Consider the following 19,390-nt stretch of genomic DNA (forward strand, 5'->3'; position numbering starts at 1 on the left):
GGACTGGAGACTAAAACATAAGAAGAAGGGTTCCAGGAATTGGGTATGGCTGGTTTAATGAAAAGAAGGACCAGGGGAGACATGATAGCAGTATTCCACTATTTGAGGGGCTGTCACAGAGAGGAGGGGGTCAAGCTAAGGCCAGAAAAAGAATAACGGATGGAAATTGAACAAGGAGAGATTCAACCTGGAAATAAGGAGAAATTTTTCTGACAGTGGAACAATTCAACCCATGGAACAGAAGTTGCCTTCAGAAGTTGTGGGAGCTTCATCAATGGAAGCTTTCAAGAAAAAACTGACTGCCATCTGTCAGAAAATGGTGTAGGGTCTGCTTGGTCGGTGGATTGGACTAGATGACCTACAAGCAGCAGTGGGATTCAAATAATTTAACAACCGGTTCTGTGCCCTAATGATTTCTTCCAGCAACCAGTTTGCCAAACTGCTCAGAAAGTTAACAACCGGTTCTCCCGAAGTGGTGCGAACTGGCTGAATCCCACCACTGCCTACAAGGTCCCTTCTAACTCTGTGTTGTGGCTCCGTTACCTGAGCCTGTGTCATCGGCAGAAGAGGACTCCGAGAGTGAAGGAGAGGAGTTGGCAAGGCCTCCCTCTCCAGGACCCTCCTCTCTGGCAATGCCTTCGGTGTCCACCGAAGGGCAAGAGATAGGGCCGGGGCCAAGCACGTCCATGCAGCCACAGGTGGGACAGTGATGAGGGAAATGAGTCTTGGCTGGATCCTCGGCAGCATCACAGAGATAAGCGCGCGCAACAGAAGAAAAGGCGTGCCAGAGATTAAGCTGAGTCACTGGACCACACCCCACAGGGTATAAAAGGGGGTGAGGTGGCCATTCAGACTCTGTGACGGAGAAAACTAACTACTATCGAGTCACATTGCATCTTTGGAAACAACATTATCGGCCTTGGATTTAATTTACAAACTGGACAATTCTTGACTGTGTATATTTTGTTTATTGAGTAAAGTTCTTGGCAAGCAGCTACTGGGTTGCTGCTAAGCTTCGTATTGGAAGATTTGGTTGTCTGCCAGTTTATTTAACCTCCGGCTGTCTGTTTGTGTGCGTGTGTGAGACGGGGACAGAACACTCTGTTAATCTGTATCTGCTCTGTGGACCAGCATTGGTCTGCTTTTGGCTGGACTTAATTGGGTTTTTGGTGAAGGGAACTGCTGGGGAATATTAATAAATCCACCAAACCATTGTTACATGTGCATTTGAGCGGGGCGGCGTACTATAGAAACAAGGGATCCGAGTGATCTCATGCCTGTTTTGCAGTCTGTGGAAATTTAGCTAGTCCTTGACATAGAATCATTCATTCAGCAATTGTTTGAAGTTACAATGGCACTGGGGGAAAAAAAAAAGGGGGGGATGGAAATTCAGGTCCTAAATCTGGTTGTTTAGTTGAGGACTGCCTGTAAACTGGAAAGTGAAACCATGAATTAGCAGTTAGGCCAGTGATGGCTAACCTTTTTGCCGTCGCGTGCCAAAAGCGGGGAGGGGGGCGCGGAGGGATTGCGCGTCCGTGTGCCCACACCCATAATTCAATGCGCCCTAAGCATGCACACGTGACCCCCATACTCCCCCCGCTTTTGGCACATGATGGCATGGTGGGCCCACTAGGCCCGTTTTTTGCCCTCCCCAGGCTCCAGAGGCTTTCTTGGAGTCTGGGGAGGGCAAAAACAGCCTTCCCCATTCACCCAGAGGCCCTATGGAGGCTGGAAATGACCCGTTTCCCAACTTCCAGTGGGACTGCAAGGCCCGTTTTTTCGCCCTCCCCAGGCTCCAGAGCCTTTCTAGGATCCTGAGGAGGGTGAAAATGGCCTTCCCCCCCCGGAGGCCCTCTGTAAGCCAGAAACACCCTGTTTCCCGACTTCCGGTGGGCCCAGAAGGACCAAAAATCAGCTGTGTGCGCCGGAGCTGAGCTAGGACAACGCTTGCATGCCCACAGATATGGCTCCACATGCCCCTTTTGGCATGCGTGCCATAGGTTCGCCATCACGGAACTAGGCAATCAATGCAGAAAGTCCTCGAGTTACAACCATTCATCCAGCAATCTTTTGAACTTATGACTGTGCTGCTAGAAGGAGCTTCGAAGTCTGATAAAACTTTCAGGTAATATTTGAGGGTAAATTTGGGGTGCCCTGCTCTACCCTAGGCAGTTTCAAGAGAAGTCTCTTTTCAACCTTCTCTCTCTTCCAGGTTTTCCTAAGTCTCTCCTTTCTACATTCCCTTCAAGCGGAATTTTAGAACTAAATTCCACTCCCTAAAGGTGCTGGATTTCGTTCTTCCTTGAAGACGTTTCGCTTCTCATCCAAGAAGCTTCTTCAGTTCTTTCCCCAGAGACCATTTTGAAGAACCGAAGAAGCTTCTTGGATGAGGAGCGAAACGTCTTCAAGGAAAAACGAAGTCCAGTTTCCTTTTGAAAACGCACCTTTGGGATAACCATGCCCTGGATGACTGAGAATCGCCATAGACATTTAAATTCCACATTTTTAACCGACTCCCCGAATTTCTTTGGACCCTGCTTGGAATTCTGCATGCGCACAGGGTTTTTTTTTTTGCTTGACTATTTCGTTGCCTGCTCAATGCTAGTTCAATAAGCTTGCTTCTTTTTATAATATAGTACAGTATAGCCTTTACTGTCATTGTACATCATGTATACAACGAAATTGGTTTTCCTAGATGCCTCTACTTCACTAAATTATTTCTTGGTATTTAAGAATTATCTCATAATATTGGTGGTGTCATCCCCTCCCCCTTTCTTGCTTGCTTAGATCAGGGGTGGGTTCTAATTTTTTTTACTACCGGTTCTGTGGGTGTGGCTTATTTTATGGGCGTGGCTTGATGGTCATGTGACAATTATTTAGGATTTAGCAGAGGTACTGGTCTACCAGGCTTTTAACTGCTTGCAAAGCTGTACCGATCTACCCATTTATTTTTTGCAGGCACTGATCGCCTCATGTATTTTTACAGGCACTGATCTCCTCACATATTTTTACAGGCACTGATCTCCTCACATATTTTTACAGGCACTGATCTCCTCATGTATTTTTACAGGCACTGATCTCCTCACGTATTTTTACAGGCACTGATCTCCTCATGTATTTTTACAGGCACTGATCTACTCATGTATTTTTACAGGCACTGATCTCCTCATGTATTTTTACAGGCACTGATCTCCTCATGTATTTTTACAGGCACTGATCTACTCATGTATTTTTACAGGCACTGATCTCCTCACGTATTTTTACAGGCACTGATCTCCTCACGTATTTTTACAGGCACTGATCTACTCATGTATTTTTACAGGCACTGATCTCACGTATTTTTACAGGCACTGATCTCCTCATATATTTTTACAGGCACTGATCTACTCATGTATTTTTATAGGCACTGATCTACTCATGTATTTTTACAGGCACTGATCTACCCATTTATTTTTACAGGCACTGATCTCACGTATTTTTACAGGCACTGATCTCCTCATGTATTTTTGCAGGCATTGATCTACTCATGTATTTTTACAGGCACTGATCTACTCATGTATTTTTACAGGCACTGATCTACCCATTTATTTTTGCAGGCACTGATCTACTCATGTATTTTTGCAGGCACTGATCTCCTCATGTATTTTTGTAGGCACTGATCTCCTCATGCATTTTTGCAGGCACTGCTCTACCCATTTATTTTTGCAGGCATTGATCTACTCATGTATTTTTGCAGGCACTGATCTACTCATGTAATTTTGTAGGCACTGATCTCCTCATGTATTTTTGCAGGCACTGATCTACTCATGTATTTTTGCAGGAACCGATCTACTCATTTGTTTTCTTTTAACGCTGATCAGCTGTAGGGCGGCCCTTTGAAGCCCCGGGGCAAGAGTTTAAACAGTTTTTTTCCCTCTAGCCATCAGCTGGGACTCAGGAGGCAGCAATAGATTGGGGGTGGGGCCAAATAAAAAAATAACGCGGGGGCAGTGGGGCGGGGGAGCCCAGAACCAGTTTGGTGACATCATATCGTCACTGCTACCGGCTCGGCAGAACCAGGTGGAACCAGGAGGAACCCACCACTGGCTTAGATGTATAACCAACCTATGCTGTAAAGATCCTTTGACACATGGTTTCCTCACAAGTGCTTACTGTGTATTGCTGTTATGAGATCTATTACACATTCCATAAAAAATAATTAGAAAGAACTGTGCTCATAAAGTACAGAGTCCCTGAAGTTTAGACGGTAAAGCGCAAAGTATGGGAAATAAATGAGATGAGCTTCTACTTTGAGCACAGGAAGAGAAATATAGTTTAATGGGTATAATGGAGACTTGATGAATGACATCCATCAGGGATGCAGAAAGCATTTTGGTGTTCCCCAGATGGTTCTTTTCCCCCCTCTCAGGATGTGTTTGATCTGCTGTTCTGGGAGTCTTTGTCATTTTCTAGAAATAAAGTGAATTAGCTTAGAGATACTTCAGGGATAATCTGGGTTAAAAAAACTAGAAGAATGAATATTAGTAGGGCCTGGTATTACTCATGCAGAGGAGGAGGAGGGGAAGGGGAAGAAGAAGTAGAAAGGAGGAGGAGGAGGAGGAGGAGGAGGAGGAGGAGGAGCAGCAGCAGCAGCAGCAGCAGCAGCAGCAGCAGCAGGAAGAAGGAGAAGGAGAAGGAGGAGGAGCAGGAGGAGGAGGAGGAGGAGAAAAGGGGCAGGAGGAGGAGCAGGAGGAGCAGGAAGGAGGAGGAGAAGGAGAAGGAAGAAAAGGAGAAGGAGGAGGAAGAGGAGAAGAAGAAGAAGAGGAGGAGAAGGAGGAAGAGGAGGAGGAGCAGGAGCAGCAGGAAGAAGGAGAAGGAGAGGAGCAGGAGGAGGAGCAGGAAGAAGAGGAGAAGGAGGAGGAGGAGGAGAAAGAGGAGGAGAAGAAGAAGAAGAAGAAGAAGAAGAAGAAGAAGAAGAAGAGGAGGAGGAGGAGAAGGAGAGGAGCAGGAGGAGGAGAAGGAAGAAGAGGAGAAGGAGGAGAAGGAGGAGAAGCAGAAGGAGAAGGAGAAAGAGGAGAAGAAGAAGAAGAAGAAGAAGAAGAAGAAGAAGAAGAAGAAGAAGAAGAAGAAGAGGAGGAGGAGGAGGAGGAGGAGGAGGAGGAGGAGGAGGAGGAGGAGGAGGAGGAGCAGAAGAAGAAGAAGAAGAAGAAGAAGAAGAAGAAGAAGAAGAAGGAGAAGAAGGAGAAGGAGAAGGAGGAGGAGGAGGAGGAGGAGGAGGAGGAGGAGGAGCAGAAGAAGAAGAAGAAGAAGAAGAAGAAGAAGAAGAAGAAGAAGAAGAAGAAGAAGAAGAAGAAGAAGAAGAAGAAGAAGAAGAAGAGAAACCAATGTAACTTCGGAATACGCCTGGTAAAGTTCTGAAGCAAACAGACCGCAGACCTAATTGATAAGGAAAGAAGATTATGGTCATCACGAAACAGTATATTTCGATAGCTAGAAATTAGAAAAGTTCAAAATCAGCTGGTGAAGAATGCTAAGAACACCCAAAAGGGGTCCCTCTTTGTAAGAAAAAAATAGAAATGGAAATAGAAATATTGAGTGAGGTGAATGATCATCCTCTATATGAGGAGTGTCCAACCTTGGCAACTTTAAGGCCTGTGGACTTCAACTCCCAGAATTCAGTTAGTTAGTTAGTTAGTTTATTTGTCAACAAATACAAAGAAACAACAATATAGACATAGATGTGGACACATGAATTTTTTTTGGCACAAATAAAAGGATATAAATAAGCAAAACAGCCATAAACACATAAAATGAGTACATATAAATGGGGACAGTAGGACAGGGACGGTAGGCACGCTGGTGTGCTTATGCACGCCCCCTTTATGGACCTCTTAAGAAACGGGTAAGGTCCACGGTAGACAGTTTAAGGTAAGAGGTATGGGGATTAGAGAGACTAACAACAGGATCAGGTAGAGTGTTCCAGACATTTACTACTCTATTGCAGAAGTCATATTTCCTACAATCAAGATTAGAGCGAATTACATTGAGTTTGAATCTATTGATAGCCCTTGTGTGTTATTACGGTTGAAGTTAAAGTTAAAGTGGCCAAGGTTGGAATACCCTCCTTACTACAGGTAGTCCTTACTTACAACAGTTTATTTAGTGATGGTTCAAAGTTATAACAGCCCTGAAAAAAGCGACCTAGGATCGTTTTTCACTCTAATGCCCGTTGCGGCATCCCCACCGACACCTGATTTACATTCAGACTCTCATTTTATTGATTGATTGATTGATTGATTGATTGATTGATATTTGAATTTATATACTGCCCTTCTCCGGCCTTTATGACAGTGGCAGTGTCCCTGGGGTCCTGTGATCCCCTTTTGTGACCTTGACCAGCAAAAGTCCATGGGGAAGTCAAACTCCCTTAACCACCGCGTTACTCACGTAAGAACGGCAGCGATTCCCTTAATGGACGTGATGAGAAAAGTCGTAAAATGGAGCAAAAGAAATGTCTCACTTAACAACATCAATTTAAGGCTCCATTGTGGGTCGTACGTGGAGGACTCCCTGTATCGTGGTCTCCCAGAAAACAAAGATAGGAGTATGGGAGGCAAGTTAAAAAGAGAAGAAGTGAAACGTCCAACAGGGTGAGAGATGATGGATAGAAAGGATCCTTAAAAAACAGAAGATTGGCTGTACTGAGAACTAGAATAGAGTAAGAAATTAGAAACAGGGGGAATATTGTTATACCTATTTTTACATAACACATTTAAAGTGAATGTTTGAAGTTAAGATTAGATTTTGGAAAAGGATGTTATCAGATATGCCCAAGAACAATATTAGGACTATTAGAAGGATGTAGCAAATATTGAATAATTGAAAAAGGAAGGAATATGTGCTGATATAAACATGTATAATAACATCAGACCATGTAAGTTTGACTAACGTAGTAATTTTTATTTGTATTAGTATTCGTTTTGTATCAAAATGAGTGACACTCAGGTGCCACACTGTCCACGCAATGATATTGATGATATTGATGTATATTTAAAATTTTTAAAAAAACTTTACCTCAAAAAGAAAGAAAGAAAGAAAGAAAGAAAACAAAGATACGTCACTCAGCAGGATATCCAGAATGAACCTAACCAACCCGGAAAGGATAAGAATAGAATAGAATAGAATAGAATAGAATAGAATAGAATAGAATAGAATAGAATAGAACAGGAACCGGAACCGGAACCGGAACCGGAACCAGAACCAGAACCAGAACAGAACAGAATAGAATTCTTTATTAGCCAAGTGTGATTGGACACACAAGGAATTTGTCTTGGTGCATAGGCTCTCAGTGTACATAAAAGAAAAGATACGTTTGTCAAGAATCATAAGGTACAACACTTAATGATAGTCATAGGATACAAATAAGCAATCAGGAAACAATATCAATATAAATTATAAGGATACAAGCAACAAGGTTACAGTCATATAGTCATACGTGGGAGGAGATGGGTGATAGGAACGATGAGAAGATGAATAGTAATGCAGACTTAGTGAAGAGTTTGACAGTGTTGAGGGAATTATTTGTTTAGCAGAGTGATGGCGTTTGGGAAAAAACTGTCTTTGTGTCTAGTTGTTCTGGTGTGCAGTGCTCTACAGCGTTGTTTTGAGGGTAGGAGTTGAAACAGTTTATGTCCAGGATGCGAGGGGTCTGTAAATATTTTCCCAGCCCTCTTTTTGACTCGTGCAGTATACAGGTCCTCCATGGAAGGCAGGTTGGTAGCCATTGTTTTTTCTGCAGTTCTAATTATCCTCTGATAAGATAAGATACCCCAGCTTGTCAGAATGCATTGCTAGGAGAGCTAATCACGGCCTGAAAACCTGAGGTCCGTATTTATGAACCCTGCATAACAATAAGAGATCTAAAAAGCTTTCTTAGCCTCTAAAAAAAACGCAGCCGCCCCACTGTGGGCCCTCCTGGTTTTTATGCTTTCATCTTGTGATCAAACCACTTTGCAGTTTTCTCTCTGGGGGAAACATGAGGGTAAGGAAATCGGAAGGCCGGAAAGCGAGAAAAACAGCAGAATCTCGAGATATCAAATGACATAGTCTTATAAACGGCTCAACCTGCAAGGGCTGCGTAACGCACCTCGGTCAGTGCTTCTCCCGTTCCAGCCAAGATCTGATGTTACAAGAAAAGAGAATAGAAGAGAATAACAAGAGTTGGAAGGGACTTTGGAGGTCTTCTTGTCCAACCCTGTTCTGCCCCAGCTACGGACCCCAAAGAACACAGCACACACAAAGCCTGTACAAACCTTAGTTTACTAAATTAAATCAGTCTTTTTCAAACAAAGGCTGTTAATTAACTTTCTTAACAGCCTACAAGAATCCAAAGAATAAATAATCGTAATCTTACTAGGATTGGCAGAAAGCCCAGAAGCAATTTGCAGGAAGCTGAGAAGAGATCAGGATGTGAAGGAGAGTGAACGAAGTTGTTCCCTGCAAATTGCTTCAGTCGTCATCTGTCCTTAAATAGGCTAAGGGAGTGGCCAATTAGCCCCAAGCCTTACTCTCAAGGAGACCTCTGCCTGAGGAACCACTCCTGCCTTTTGGCAGCTCTGCACGCCCGTGCATTGAGAAGAGGCTCCTCCTCTTCTTCCTCTTCACCCATGGAAGCTTCTGGAGGTTCTGAAGGCCCTGGCTGAATCCCTGCCTCTGGCACCACATCTTCTCCAGCCTCCTCATTGTCCGACTCGAGTGCCAGCTGCACAGGCTGCTGATGCAGCACCACACCAGCCTCCTCGCTGTCGGAATCAGCTACTAGCTGCACAGGCTGCTGACGGGCCACAACAAACCCCCTGCTTAGGCAGGAAACCCTACGCCTGTCAGTCCTGGAAGCCATCTTTTACTTTTGATCTTCAGGACTGCCAGACGTCGGGTTTCCTGCGTTCCTTCACCGGGGGTGTTACTTGAAACCCTGACAACGCCACTTCAGATAGTTACAAGCGGTCCCCGACGTACAACAGTTCATTTAGGGACAGTTCAAAGCAGTGGTAGTATTCAGCCAGTTCTATCAGTTTGGGTAAACCAGTAGCAGCGGCTGTGGGAGACTCCGCCCATCCGCCAGGATGTCATCACATCCTGTTTTTGACGCTCTGCGCATGCGAGGAAGGTTCTGCCCATGCAAGCGAAGCCAGCGCGCGCACACACACGCTCACATTTGCGAACCGGTAGCGAAGATAAGTAAATACCACCCCTGGTTCAAAGTTACGACGACAGGAGAAAAAAATCCAGTCGTGAGCAGTTTTCACACCGACATCCCCATGGTCACGGGATCAAAATTCAGACACTGGGAAACCGATTCATCTTTACGACAGTGGCCAGGGTCTCGAGGTCCTGCGATTTCCCCTTTTTGCGACCGTCTGACAAGCAGAGCCAAGGAGGAAGCCTGATTCACTTAACAACCATGTTACTAACCACTGCAGTGATTCACTTAACAACTTGTGGCAGGAAAGGTCTTAACATGGGGGGGGGGGGGAAATCACCTAACAAACATCTCGCTTAGCAACAGAGATGTTGGGCTCAGTTGTGGTCATAAGTCGAGGAGTGCCTGCATTTTACAGAGAGAAAGACAGGTGAGATTAAGTCCGGATTGAAGAAAGAGGGTGTCGGATGGCAGTTCAATAGAGGGAAGAAATGCACATTTTGGGGTGTTTGTATGGATCCAAATCAGGTACAGGGAGCCCTCAACCAGTGGTGAAATGTAAATTTTGCTACTACTGGTTCTGTGGGCGTGGCTTGGTGGGGGGGGTAATGTGACTGAGTGGGCATGGCCAACTTTTTTTTTTTTACTTTTAAAACCATTTTTCTACAACCTCTTCGGCTGAAGATGTTGTTTAAAAAATGCTTTTAAAGCCTCTGACGATCCCAGCTGACTTGCCTGATCGGCAGAGGCTTTTTTCTTTCTTTTTTTTTAAGCCTCTGACGATCCCAGCTGACTTGCCTGATCGGCAGAGGTTTTTTTCTTTTTTCTTTTAAGCCTCTGACAATCCCAGCTGACTTGCCTGATCGGCAGAGGTTTTTTTCTTTTTTTCTTTTAAGCCTCTGACAATCCCAGCTGACTTGCCTGATCGGCAGAGGTTTTTTTCTTTTTTCTTTTAAGCCTCTGACGATCCCAGCTGACTTGCCTGATCGGCAGAGGTTTTTTTCTTTTTTCTTTTAAGCCTCTGACGATCCCAGCTGACTTGCCTGATCGGCAGAGGTTTTTTTCTTTTTTCTTTTAAGCCTCTGACGATCCCAGCTGACTTGCCTGATCGGCAGAGGTTTTTTTCTTTTTTCTTTTAAGCCTCTGACGATCCCAGCTGACTTGCCTGATCGGCAGAGGTTTTTTTCTTTTTTCTTTTAAGCCTCTGACGATCCCAGCTGACTTGCCTGATCGGCAGAGGTTTTTTTCTTTTTTCTTTTAAGCCTCTGACGATCCCAGCTGACTTGCCTGATCGGCAGAGGTTTTTTTCTTTTTTCTTTTAAGCCTCTGACAATCCCAGCTGACTTGCCTGATCGGCAGAGGTTTTTTTCTTTTTTCTTTTAAGCCTCTGACAATCCCAGCTGACTTGCCTGATCGGCAGAAGCTTTGTTTTTACTTTTAAAAGCATTTTTTCCTATAACCTCTTCGGCCAAAGAGGTTGTAGAAAAAATGCTTTTAAAAATAAAAGAAAAGCCTCTGATGATTGCGTGGCTCAGCTGGGCAATGGGGGGCAGGGATTTTTGCTACCGGTTCTCCGAACAACCCGCCTCCATCGCTACCAGATCGGGCGATCCGGTCCAAACTGGGAGCATTTCACCCGCCCTCAACTTACAACATTTTGTGTAGTGACTGTTTAGTTACAACAGCGATGAAAAATGTGACCTATTGTTGTTTTTCACACATATGACCATTGTTGCATCCCCACAGTCACCTGATCAAAATTCAGATGCTTAGCAATTGGCTCATATTTATGATGGTTTGCAATGTCCGATCTGTCAAGCAAAGTCAAGGAGGAAACCATATTCGCTTAACAACCATGTTACTAACTACTGAGGCAAGAAAGGTGGAAAAATGTGGCAAAATTTACTTAACAACTATCTCGCTAGGAAATCGAAATTTTGAGCTCAATCGTGGTGGTAAGTCGAGGACCATGAGTATACCTTTAGTATAAGGTAAAGGTAAAGGTTCCCCTCACACATATGTGCTAGTCGTTCCCGACTCTAGGGGGCGGTGCTCATCTCCATTTCAAAGCCGAAGAGCCAGCGCTGTCCGAAGACGTCTCCGTGGTCATGTGGCCGGCAGGACTAAACACCAAAGGTGGACGCAACGCTGTTACCTTCCCACCAAAGGTGGTCCCTATTTTTCTACTTGCATTTTTTACATGCTTTCGAACTGCTAGGTTGGCAGAAGCTGGGACAAGTAATGGGAGCTCACCCCGTTACGCGGCGCTAGGGATTCGAACCGCTGAACTGCTGACCTTTCGATCGGCAAGCTCAGCGTCTTAGCCACTGAGCCACTGCGTAAAAGGCTGTGCGAATAACCTTGAGGAACAGGAGGAAGAACCACAGCCAAGTCAATGCTCAGATAAGAGAAATTTGAGTCCAAAGTGGAATGGAATCCAGAAAAAGCATCTCAGCTTGCTGACTGCGGAAATTCCGAGAGTTGAAATCCATACATCCCAAAATTGTTGAGGTTGAAAAACACCGATCTGTTCAACCTGCTCCAAGTCCAACAGAAGAGTTAATCAGGGTTCCTTTGAAGGTTTCTTCAGTAGAGTAGAGTAGAGTAGAGTAGAGTAGAGTAGAGTAGAGTAGAGTAGAATAGAATAGAATAGAATAGAATAGAATAGAATAGAATAGAATAGAATAGAATAGAATAGAATAGAATAGTATTCTTTATTGGCCAAGTATGATTGGACATACAAGGAATTTGTCTCCAGTGCATAAGCTCTCAGTGTACCTAAAAGATACATTCCTCAAGAATCATAAGGTACAACACTTGATGATAGCCATAGGGTACAAATAAGCAATCAAACCATAGTTGTGGTTATAAGTTGAGGACTACCTATATTTGTAAGTGAGGGTTGACCTGTGGGTCCTTGGTTCTCTCTCTGAGGTTGGTGGTTTTCCTGCAGACGTCTCATTACCCTACTAAATAATGCCATCAGTGCAGATGTTATTACCTAATTTGGTAATGAAGCGTGTGCAAGAAAACCACCAGCTCAGGGACCACCAAGGACTCCACATGCTGGGAATTGCCCAAGTGTCAATAGGACTCACCACCAACCAACCATGTCTAGACAGAAGCTCTTCAAAACCTTCTACATAATTCTACTTTTGCGACGTAAAAAACAATTCAAAGGCCGTTTTATTATCTCCTTCCACCCACCTCTTATTTACGCTGCCGTTTCTAATTTGCAGAAATGGCCCAATTGCTTTGCAGACAGAATTGGCCTTTCATGAGCCCTCTCTTCTTTCAGCGCTTGGTTATTCAAAAGCTGCCTCTCTCTCTCTTTCTCTCTCGCCCTTCCTTGCATGAAGGCTCGACCGTCTCCATTCATTCTTCTCCTTTTCTTCCTTCCATCTCTGAATTTGAGAATAAGATCTTTCTGTCCTCTCGGCCTGGCTTGTTTGCGAAGCCCGCATCTTGCACAGTTCACTGCCTTTAGCAATCTTTAGGGAGATTTTATTGGGTTGACTCCCCATCCATTTTATAAAAGACTTTATTATTTTTTTTTTATGGTGAATCTTCTGGGTTTTTAACCGAGGCCAGCAGCTCAGTTAAAAACCCAGAAGATTCGCTAGGAAAAAATAAATAAATAAAGTCTTTCAATCTTAAAGACTGAAAGAACAGATTGTTTTGTTCCTACTGCATCAGGGGTGGGTTCCTCCTGGTTCGGCCCGGTTTGGCCGAGTCGGTAGCGGTGACGATATGACGTTCACTGAACCGGTTCTCTTTGTTCGGGAGCTGGCTGCCCCGCGTTATTCGTACCTTTTATTTGGCCCCGCCCCCAATCTATTCGCTGCCTCCCGAGTCCCAGCTGATCGGCTAGAAAGAAAAAGCTTTTTAAACTCTTGCCCTGGGACTTCAAAGGGCCGCCCTACAGCTGATCAGTGTTAAAAGGCAGTGTGGTGGTAGACCGGGGCCTCCAAAAACAAATGGGTAGACCGGTACAGCTGTGCAAGCAGTTAAGTCTGGTAGACCAGTACCTCTGCTAAATCCTAAATAATTGTCACATGACCATCAAGACACACCCATAAGACACGCCCACAGAACCGGTAGTAAAAAACTTTAGAACCCACCCCTGTACTGCATATAAAGTGACTTACCGTATTATTCGGAGTATAAGACGCACTTTTTCCCACCTAAAAGAGGGTGAAAATTTGGGTGCATCTTATACGCCGAATGTAGCCCCGCCCACCAGCCCCCACCCTTGGCCTCTGCCTCCCAGCAATTTTCCTCCTTGCAGCAAACAGCAAACAGCCCGTTTTCAGCTTCAGCACAGCCTGATTAGCACAAACAGCTGATATCGGCCTACCAACCATCAGCTGTTTCGGGCTGCAGGGATTGGGGAAGCCAAACTGATTTAATTCTGTTTTAACTTATTTTAATTTTTATATGGTATGTATTTTAATCTTGGCTGTTCACCGCCCTGAGTTCTTCGGGAGAAGGGCGGTATACAAATTTAATAAATAAATAAATAAATAAATAAATAAATAAATAAATAAATAAATAAATAAATAAATTGCCATTGCCTATTGCTGCAAGGAGGCAAATTGCTGGGAGGAAGAGCCAAAAATGTTTTTCTTGTGCTAATCAGGCTGTGCTGAAAATGAAAATGAAACTGAAACAGGCTATTTGCTGTTTGCTGCAAGAAGGCAAATTGCTGGGAGGCACAGGCAGATATTTTTTTCTTGTTTTCTTCTCCCAAAGAGATAGGTGCATCTTATAGTCTGGAGCGTCTTATACTCTAATACGGTATTTTCCCTTCGTCAGTTACAGGTAGTTCTTGACTTATGACCATAATTGGGGACTGGAACTTCTGTTTTGCTAACCCGTCTGGTTGTTAGATGAGCTACATTGAGTGTTACGATCTTTCTTGCCACCGTTGTCAAGCAAACCTAGTTTCCCCCCCACCCCACCCCAATGAACTTTCCTTGCGGTGGAGGTGAAGGAGCCGTGGTGGCGCAGTATTGCAGCTCTGCCCACTGCCAGCAGTTCGATCCTGACTGGCTTCCTGATTGACTCAGCCTTCCGAGGTCTGTAAAAGGAGGACCCAGATTGTTGAGGGGGGTGGGGCGCAAATAGGCTGACTCTGTAAACTGTTTAGAGAGGGCTGTAAAGCACTATGAAGCAGCATATAAGTCTAAGTGCTATTGCTATTACTATTGTTGGAAGCGGTCTGGGAATGGTGATCCATCGCCATCCTAAATCCATGCCGGTTGTTAAAAGTGCCTGAATTGCAATCACATGACCATAGGGATGCTGAGACAGTCGTAAGTCTGAGGACCAGTTGCAAGCCACATTTTTCAGCACCATTGTAATTTATCTATTTATGCATTTAGGACAGTTGCGTGGTCCCTGGAGTCATATCATCACCACTTGTAATCTTCCCAGCCGGATTCCAACAAGTGAAGTCAATGGAAGAAGCCAGATTCGCTTAATGACGGCATAATTTACTTAACGACTGCCGCAAATCACTTAATAACCATGGCAAAAAAAAGAGGCCATAAACTGGGGCACAAATCCCTTAACAATTGCCTTGCTTAGCAACAGAACTTTTGGGCTCTGTTAAAATGTGTATATTTTTTTTTTAATTTGATTTATATGCTGCCCTTCTCCGGAGACTCAGGGCGGCTTACAATGCGCTAAGCAATAGCCTTCATCCTTTTGTATATTTATACAAAGTCAGCTTATTGCCCCCCACAAACCGGGTCCTCATTTCACCTACCTTAGAAAGGATGGAAGGCTGAGTCAACCTTGAGCCTGGCGAGATTCGAACCTGCAGTAATTGCAGGCAGCTGGTCTTAATAACAGGGTGCTTTAAACCACTGTACTACCAAGGCTCGGTATTACATGTATTTGATTATACATGTAATAACAGCTGCAAGAATTGTGTATGCTCAAAATTGGAAATAAAGAAAATACCTTTGGAAGAAGAAGTAATAAAAAAAATTTTAGACTGTGCAGAAATGAATAGATTAACTTTGATGATTAAAGATAAGGAGGAATCAGAATATTTTAAAACATGGAACTATTTTTATAATTGGTTGGAAAAGAGATACAAATGATTGATAGTATAATTACTGTATGTATAAATGATGATTATAATGTTGAATTTAGAAATGAACGGTTAGAACGGTTTGGATGAATATGAAGATAGAAGAAATTTATGGAAGATGGAAAAGAAGCCTAGAAGATAACACCGAGACATCACAGGGAAGGGAGGATTGATGTATTAAATGTTTGTCTGTCTTAAAAAATAAAAAAAAAATATTTAAAAAAAAAAGAAATTTTGGGCTCAGTTGTGGTCATAAGTCAAGGACTACCTGTAGCTTAGTAGAAACCGGAATAAAGAAGGAGAAAGGGACAGGAGAAAAAATTCTATATGGCCTGGCTAGAATAGAATAGAATAGAATAGAATAGAATAGAATAGAATAGAATAGAATAGAATAGAATAGAATAGAATAGAATAGAATTCTTTATTGGCCAAGTGTGATTGGACACACAAGGAATTAGTTTTGGTGCATAGGCTCTCAGTGTACATAAAAGACAAGATACGTTCATCAAGAATCATAAGGTACAACACTTAATGATAGTCATAGGGTACAAATAAGCAATCAGGAAACAATATCAATATAAATCGTAAGGATACCAGCAACAAGGTTACAGTCATACAGTCATAAGTGGGAGGAGATGGGTGGTGGGAACGATGAGAAGATTAATAGTAGTGCAGACTTAGTAAATAGTTTGACAGTGTTGAGGGAATTATTTGTTTAGCAGAGTGATGGCGTTCGGGAAAAAACTGTTCTTGTGTTTAGTTGTGTTTAGTAACCTCATAGGATGGTTAAGTGTCTTTCCCCCACTGAACAAAGATTGAAGCAGTTCATCTCTACAATCTCTTTTAAACCTTGGCAACTTTTAAGCCTGGAGGACTTCAACTCCCAGAATTGCCCAGCAAAGCTGGCCCCTGTTCTAAATCACTCTAAGGTTTGATGAACGCAGTCTCACAAGCTTAGGGTGAATGCAGTCTTTCTCCAAAACTTAACCAGGATTCCAACAAAAAAAAATGATGCTAGGTCAGCATCAAACTCTGCTTTCGACTTTTATCCAGAGCCCCCCAGCTTCAAAAGTTCAGGGACAGACCAGGTCTCTCCAGCTTCGATCGCCCAATTAGCCCCGGCAATCAGGAAACCACGGGGTGGGGAGGGGGTGCCACCTCTGAACCCTCACCCACCCTTGATTCCACCAGAGTGCTTATTAATGCTCCGCTATCAAGGGTATTTTGGGAGAGTGGCCACCACAAGAGATGGAAAGGCGAGCAAGGCTAGGACCTGGTTATTTACGGGACCGCCTACTACCACCAATAGCCACCCACCGGCCGGTACACTCTCATAGAGAGGGGCTCCTCCGGGTGCCATCGGCCAAACAATGCCGACTGGCGGCCCCCAGGGGGAGAGCCTTCTCTGTGGGGGCACCTACGATCTGGAACAAGCTCCCCCCGGAGATACGGAGGATCCCGGATCTGCGCTCCTTCCGCCGCGCTCTTAAGACCTTTTTATTCCACCAGGCGGGCCTGGCCTAATCTTTTCTCTCTTTTTAATTATGCAAATTTTAATCGGTTTTTAAATGATTGGGATGTTTTAATCTGTCTGGGCCAAATTGTTTAATTCAATTTTACTTTGTTTTTAAATTTTGTATCTATGTAGTTTTACTGTTTGGCTCTTCACCGCCCTGAGTCCTTCGGGAGTAGGGCGGTATATAAATCAAATAAAGTAAGTCAGTAAGTAAGTAGGAGGACATCAGAAAGGAAGGCTAGGATGAGGGATGTCAATGGGGATTCTCGGCAGTGGTGAAATCCAAATTTTTTTACTACCGATTCTGTGGGCGCGGCTTGGTGGGCATGGTGTGGCTTGGTGGGCATGGCAGGAGGAAGGATATTACAAAATCTCCATTCTCACCCCACTCTGGGGCCAGCCAGAGGTGGTATTTGCTGGTTCTCCGAACTACTCAAAATTTCTGCTACCGGGTCTCCGAACTGTTCAACATTTCCACTACCGGTTCTCCAGAACCTGCTGGATTTCACCCCTGATTCTCGGTCATCCAGTTTGCCCCAAAGATGCTTTACCACCACCACCCCGCAAGAGGCAACTGGACTTTCTGGTTTTTGCTTCGAAGACCTTTCGCTTCTCCTCCCAGAAGCTTCTTCAGTTCCTCCCGAGAAGCTTCCTCAAAACTGAAGAAGCTTCCTGTGGATGGGAAGGGAAACATCTTCAAAGCAAAAACCAGAAAGTCCAGTTGCCTCTTGCATAATAATAATAGTAGTAGTAGTAGTAGTAGTAGTAATAGTAGCCCTTGGAGCAATACCCAAAGGGCTACCCTCTATTTAGAAATTCTAAATTTACTGGACTTGGAACATTTTGACTCTACAAAAAACCACCTTACTCAGAACAGCTTACATCCTCCGACGATACCTTAACAGTTCCTAGGTCCTTGGTTAGGACTCAAGCTGCTGAGCTATTAACCAGCCTCAAAGGCTGTGAATCTCACTAAAGATTAACCAATAATAATAATAATAAAAAAAGCACCTATGGGAGAAACAGATGAGGGCACCCAATCCTAAACCTATGCCCCTCGTTGTCCGGGCATCCATCCCAAGGAAGGACTGAAACCAGCTGGGGCAGTCTTAAAAAAAAAAAAAAAAAGGGGGGGGGCATGCTCCACAGCCCACCCACCCCTCAACCTGCAAGCGCAGAGGGGCGCGCGTGTTCCCGCGCTTCAAGCCCAATCACGCCTGAGTTTTCCCCGGACACGGGTGGATAAGACCCTTGGTAGTACAGTGGCCTAAGGCACCCTGTTATTAAGCTGGTTATTAAGACCAGCTGCCCGCAATTACTGCAGGTTCGAATCCCGCCAAGGCTCAAGGTTGACTCAGCCTTCCATCCTTTCTAAGGTAGGTAAATCGAGGACCCGGTTTGTGGGGGGGGCAATAAGCTGACTTTGTATAAATATATACAAAAGAATGAAGGCTATTGCTGAGCACATTGTAAGCCGCCCTGAGTCTCCGGAGAAGGGCGGCACATAAATCAAACTCATCTCTTTCAGTTAGCACCGGTCTCTCTTGATTTTATGATTTTATGGTTGGTTTTAAATTTTGATACGGATTTTAAATCGGTAAATTTTAAACCGTGGGCCAAATTTAATTATTTTTAAATCTATTTTTTAATCCTACTTTTACGTATAAACGTTTTTATTTTGCCCGAGCCCGAAAGGAGAAAGGCGGTATAGAAATTCGAATAATAAATAAATAAATAATAATAAATTTTTTTAAAAAAATGAGTGGGTAGGTGGGCGAGGGATAAAAGTTGCGGGCATGGCGTTTCCAAACCCCTCTCCTTCCCCCCCCCAAAAAAAAAAATTAAAAAGCCTCCCCGCTTTTTGGCAAGGCAAAGGGTCGGCTTCCTTCCCGGTTCAGCCCGGCTCTCGGTGGTGCTGCGCTTCTGCAAAAAAAAAAAAAAAAACCACACACGCACATACACATACACATACACATACATAAGCCCGGCCCTCGGCTGAAAGCGGGCGGGCAGCCGCCGGCAGCCGGTGGGTTGGCAGCTACTCACGTTGTTGCCGAGCTCCTGGAGAGCCACGCTCATGCTGGCGATCCGGAGGGAAGAAGGGGTTGGTGGGAGGGAGGGAGGGTGGCGGGAACCCAACCAACCGGCCGCCGCTGCCGCCTCCTACCTCAGGAGCCAGCCGGGGGCGAGGCGGGCAGGGGCGGTGGCAACGGCGGCGTCCGGCGCTCGGGCCATGCGGAGCCGCTCCGCCAGGGGGCCGCGGACCGGCAGCCTCCCTCCCTCCCTCTCTCTCTCTCTCGCTCTCGCTCCCCCCGTTCCGTTTACGGCGGGCGCCTGCTCTGCTGATGGGCGCCGGTGATGATGATGATGCCCGCCAAAAGCTTAGCGCTCCGCTCCCCGAGCCGCGCCTTGCGGTTCCCTCCGCTGCAGCCCGGAGCAAGCCCGAGGAAAGGCGGGGGAGCTCCTCCCGCGGGGTTCTCTCCCGCCCGGCCTTCAGCCTGAGCCTCCGCACCGTTTTCGGCCGCTCACGTCCTTGGCCGGGCTGGCTGGCTGGCTGGCTGGCTGGTTGGTTGTGATCCAGTGCCGGAGGACG

The 19,390-nt window shown here is 44.9% G+C and overlaps 1 protein-coding gene across 1 annotated transcript in view; it reads right to left on the reverse strand.

Annotated features, from left to right (window-relative positions):
- ECE2 (endothelin converting enzyme 2) overlaps positions 1-18,876 on the reverse strand; it is a 76,167-nt gene extending 57,291 nt beyond the window's left edge. The window contains exons 1-4 of the mRNA XM_070945697.1: positions 18,776-18,876; positions 13,330-13,365; positions 10,932-10,992; positions 8,104-8,158 (exon numbers count right to left, since the gene is read on the reverse strand). Of these exons, the coding sequence (XP_070801798.1) occupies positions 8,104-8,158; positions 10,932-10,992; positions 13,330-13,365; positions 18,776-18,876 (253 nt within the window). The remainder of the gene's footprint in view (positions 1-8,103; positions 8,159-10,931; positions 10,993-13,329; positions 13,366-18,775) is intronic.
- Between the last annotated feature and the right edge of the window lie 514 nt (positions 18,877-19,390).

Source organism: Pituophis catenifer, unplaced genomic scaffold (genome assembly GCF_029215685.1).
Source record: "Pituophis catenifer annectens isolate HBS135680 unplaced genomic scaffold, rPitCat1.0.hap2 SCAF_6, whole genome shotgun sequence".
Classification (NCBI taxonomy): Eukaryota; Metazoa; Chordata; class Lepidosauria; order Squamata; family Colubridae; genus Pituophis; species Pituophis catenifer.